The sequence below is a fragment of the Gavialis gangeticus genome, unplaced genomic scaffold (assembly GCF_001723915.1).
Source record: "Gavialis gangeticus isolate Ggan-Ray unplaced genomic scaffold, GavGan_comp1, whole genome shotgun sequence".
NCBI classification, from domain to species: Eukaryota; Metazoa; Chordata; order Crocodylia; family Gavialidae; genus Gavialis; species Gavialis gangeticus.
Window position 1 is genome coordinate 63,368,976 of NW_017729022.1, and position 4,600 is coordinate 63,373,575.

Here is a 4,600-nt window from a genome sequence, read left to right on the forward strand (position 1 = left end):
GCACTTCTTCCTCTGGGCTGCTGGCCTATATCAGATCCCAACTATAATGGCTGCCAGATCCTATGGTAGCAGACCTATGTGAGGGGAGGGAAGCCTGTGTGATTTCTGGCACATGCACATTCATATCACAGAAAGCAGCACTGGCATGGATACTCTTAACAGCAGTTTTGGCAGCAAGGTCAAAGATCAAATGAGCAGAGAATTTCCCCGCTCCTCCATTCAAGGCTAGGAAGAAGCATGTCGCTGTGGGGCTGATGAAAGGAAGCGTGCAGTGTTTATGCTGCAGAATCTATGTAGCTCTAGAAAGGTATGTTTTTAAAGTGCTCTTCCAGGCAGTACAGGGTATGGGACAAAGTCCTGGCACCAGCAAAATGTACATTGCCACTATATGGATTGTTGAAGTGACCTTGGACACTGATGTCTACTAATTTCTCCAGGAAGCTGGTAGGGGCTCCCTTCACCTGAGCAGCTTAAAATTAGATGGGGAAGAATTAGACAGGATATGGAAACCCGCTCACAAAAGCCAAGGAACAGCATGGTTTTGACCTAATACAGGTTCTGTGGTTTTGGTGTTGGCATTGCCATAATACTGCTTCCCTTGCAGTTACTCTGCTGGCACTTCATGGCTGGCTGTTGCTGGAGAATCAAAGTCTCTCTTTTCCTTCCCCTGCTCACCTCACAGTAACATCTGTATTGTTTCTCTGGCAGGTGGACGAGGTCACAGACCTCCTGGCTAGCTTCACCTCACTCAGCCTGCAGATGCAGAATATGGAGAAGAGGTAACAGGCTTCCAGACCATTCCCCTGGCTGAAAGGAAGAGCCCAGGGGAGAAGGGCAGCTGCAGCTTGGCTCATTGTCAAATGTTGCTGCCACTGCCAGATATCCTGTTCTGCTGGACCTGCACCCCACAAGGCTCTCAGCTCTCAGATTGTTGTCTTGGGTGCAACCTCTGCCACTTTGTCATGAGGGGCCAGGAGGACAACTGAATGCAGCAGCTGCTGATTTGTTTAAAACAAAAGACCCTTTTTCCTTGTGGTCCTCCTCTCAAATGGATGGTTTACTGTATGGGCTGGCCTCAGTAGAATGTGTTCCTGAAAGCCTCCTGTGTCCAGCATGGTTGACAGTCACAAGAGTCTCCCATGTTGTCATCAACCCCAGTCAGGTGCTGTTATGCAGTAACAAGCATGTACACAGGCTTTCATGTACAGACCTACTATCAGGCACATTTCAACATTGTCACAGTGCTGCCATGCATGGATTTAGGTGACATGTTAAAATGATGAGAGGCTCTGTACTGCATCACATCACTTCCACTTGCTGCATGTCCTTTAAGCTGACCCCTTCAGGAGATGGGAGTTTTGCCAGAACTCACTGAGCATCACTTAGTGGAACCAGGAGAGTCAGAGACTGAGCCCTTCATCCCAAATTCCCCCAAAGGGCCTGCTGTCAGAGTGGGACACAAAGCTTTTCATCACTAGGTTACAGTTTCAGGTCTGACTTCGGATTCAAGTAATCATTTAAAAGTTTGTGCACAGATATTTTAATGAAACCCTTGTTAAAAATAGATAGGAAAAGTTCCTAGATGATGGCTGCATGATCCTAAGCTTGGGTCCTTTGGGTGATATGGTTTGAGGCAGACACATACCCACATTCCACCATTGTGACTTTGATTTTTTTCCCCTTCCCCTGGCATTCCCAGCCGAAAGGTCACATACCAAATGGGCAATGGGAAACCATTGTTTTACTTTGCAACCTGGCTGACCTGAGCCACATTGTTGAACTGGAATGGGAGCCAATTTATGTTGTTGCTGCTGCCTTTGTATCACTAAATCCTGGATCTGAAACAGAAGCAACATTCTCCTTTTCTATGAGAGACAGTCAAGATAGTCTCAGAGAGAAAGGGGCAGGAATCTTGAACAAGCTCAGCAGTCTGGTTGAGTTTGACACCTCTCTTGTAAAGGGCGCAGGGAGCTGCCTCATAATGGTGTTTTCTTTCTTCTGCCCATTCATGACCCTTAAGACCCAGACAGATCCCAATTAGCCTATGGATTCTTAGGAGCAGTTAGTACAGTCCCCAAATCATGAACATTCCAAGGATATTCTTTTTAGATACTGAGGACAATCAGGTCACAGGCTTTTTAATACCAGATGTATCCCTTGTCTGAGATGAGACTGACTATACCCATCTATCTCGTGTCTGGATTTCACAATGACACATGCTGCTTCATAGGATAGTTAGTCCTCTGGGCAGGGGGAGGTTGGACTGACTGCATTCTGATTTTGCTGGAGTTGTCACTGTGAATATAAAGACTGTTCCAACATGCTGGATACAGAGAAAGGGGGTAGGAGACAATCTGAACTTACACATTTTGAATTTCAATAAAATATTGCCACCTTTTTCTTGGTGTCCTCAGCTGGTTCTTTATTCTCAGCATTTACATTTATGCCTCCTTTATGTATCTCCTGTGCCTTGAGTCTGGAACTGGACTCAGTAATTGCTTCTCTCAAAGTTAGAGCTGAAGTTAGGCTAACTGTTGAGTTGCCTTGAGCTTAAACACTGATCCATTTGTAGTCTGAAGTGGCCTCCGACAGACTAAATCCCAGTACAAAGGAATCAATATATTTACAGTTTACAAAAATTGTATGATCCTTTGCATAAGTAAGAGCAAGGCTGGTCAAGCAGTACTGCTTTAGAGAGCTCATTTGTAGTACAGCTGAGGGGGGAAAGGGTTTGATGGTCATTGTAGTTTGCCAAGTGCGAAAGAAGAGTATGTGCTATGAGAGATTTTACTGACTAAATCCTGAGTGGATTCAGGGGAAGAAGAGCATCTCACAAACAAGGTAATGATATATTTTATACTGATAAAATATAAAAAGCACAAACTAAGAGATCAAAAGCAGCTGCAGAATTACCATATTTACTCAAATAGAAGACAATTCTAATTATACAACCCCCCCAAAAATTAGATTCTATTTATGGAAAATTTATAAATATTTTCCAGGTGTAGAATCTAATTATTGGAGATCTGCCTTCAATTTGTCCCCCTCCCGCTGCTACAGCAGGGGAAAAATTTGAAGGGTAAGTTAGTTCCTTTGCTCTGCTTCCCCCATCAGTCCTTTCTCCATCTTCTATCTTGCAGAACACATAGAAGCAAGGAGCAAATTTGAAAACAGTAACCTTGAAATTAAGTATGGCTGTAACAATTTGCATATGGAACCCATACACTTAGTTCATCCAGAATTGAAGCATGTTACCTTTTTCTGAAACTGCTGCAAGTTTTAGCACAGGTACTCCAAGGTATTCCACATGACTTTCCTTGGAGTCTCAGAACAGCAGAAACTTCCTTTGCCTGAAGAAGGGTGACTGTGTCTGAAAGCTTGTAAAGAACTTGTTTCCAACTACTCGGTCTAATAAAAGAGGAGGTATAGATTGGACATCCGCAAAAACTACTTCACAGTTAGGGCGGCTAGGAGCTGGAACCAACTTCCAAGGGAAGTGGTGCTGGCCCCTACCCTGGGGGTCTTTAAGAAGAGGCTGGATGCCTACCTGGCTGGACTCATTTGAGTCCCGTTTCTTGTTTTGGGGTTTTGTTGTTCTCCCGCCCTGGCAGGGGGTCGGGCTAGAAGATCTACTAGGTCCCTTCCAACCCTAAATCTATGAAACTATACCACATCTACTCAAAGAACCTTGGTGTACTCCACAAACATACTTTTGAGCAACATTTTGGTATATATGTATATAGAAATATATATGCCTTCTGACCAATCTGGTTCACATGACAGTCTATGACTATGACGTCTACAGTTAAACTGTAGATTCCCTGCCCTCCATCAATGCTTACCTCGTGAAGGAACGCCTTGAAAGGCTGGACGCCTTGAAGTCAGCCGGCCCTGACGGTTTACACCCCAGGTTACTCAAAGAGCTGGCAAGCATCATAGCCCAGCCCCGGCACGGATCTTTGAGAGCTCCTGGCACTCTGGTGAAATGCCTGAGGATTGGAAGAAAGCCAATGTGGTGCCTATCTTCAAGAAAGGGAGGAAAGTGGATCAGGATAACTACAGGCCCATCAGCCTGACCTCTATCCTGGGGAAGGTCTTAGAAAAGATTATTAAAGAGGCCATTTTCAACAGACCAGCTGACGCCAACATCCTAAGGGATAGCCAGCGCAGGTTTGTTGCGGGTAGGTCTTGCTCGACCAATCTTGTTTCCTTTTACGACCAGGTGACCTATCACCTGGACAAGGGAGAGGAGATTGATGTCATATATCTTGCCTTCAAAAAAGCCTTCGATCTGATATCCCAAGATCACCTCTGGGCAAAACTGGCCAACTGCAGCCTTGGGTCCACCATGATCCACTGGCTGGGGAATTAGCTCCGTGGTCAGACCCAGAGGGTGGTGGTTGACGGAAGTCAATCGTCATGGTGTCCTGTGACCAGTGGGGTCCCCCAAGGCTCTGTCCTTGGACCCATGTTCAACATCTTCATTAATGATGTCAACATTGGAGTCAGAAGCAGACTGACCGAGTTCGCTGATGATACCAAACTCCGGGGCAAAGCATCCACCTGAGGACAGGAGGGTGATCCAGGCAGACCTTGACAG

The 4,600-nt window shown here is 45.5% G+C and overlaps 1 protein-coding gene across 1 annotated transcript in view; it reads left to right on the forward strand.

Moving 5' to 3' along the window:
- Nucleotides 1-2,399, forward strand: part of ANKRD54 (ankyrin repeat domain 54) — a gene marked incomplete at its 5' end in the record, with an annotated part of 28,567 nt that extends 26,168 nt beyond the window's left edge. Inside the window, one exon of the mRNA XM_019515808.1 lies at nt 709-2,399. Coding sequence (XP_019371353.1) covers nt 709-783 — 75 coding nt within the window. The remainder of the gene's footprint in view (nt 1-708) is intronic.
- Between the last annotated feature and the right edge of the window lie 2,201 nt (nt 2,400-4,600).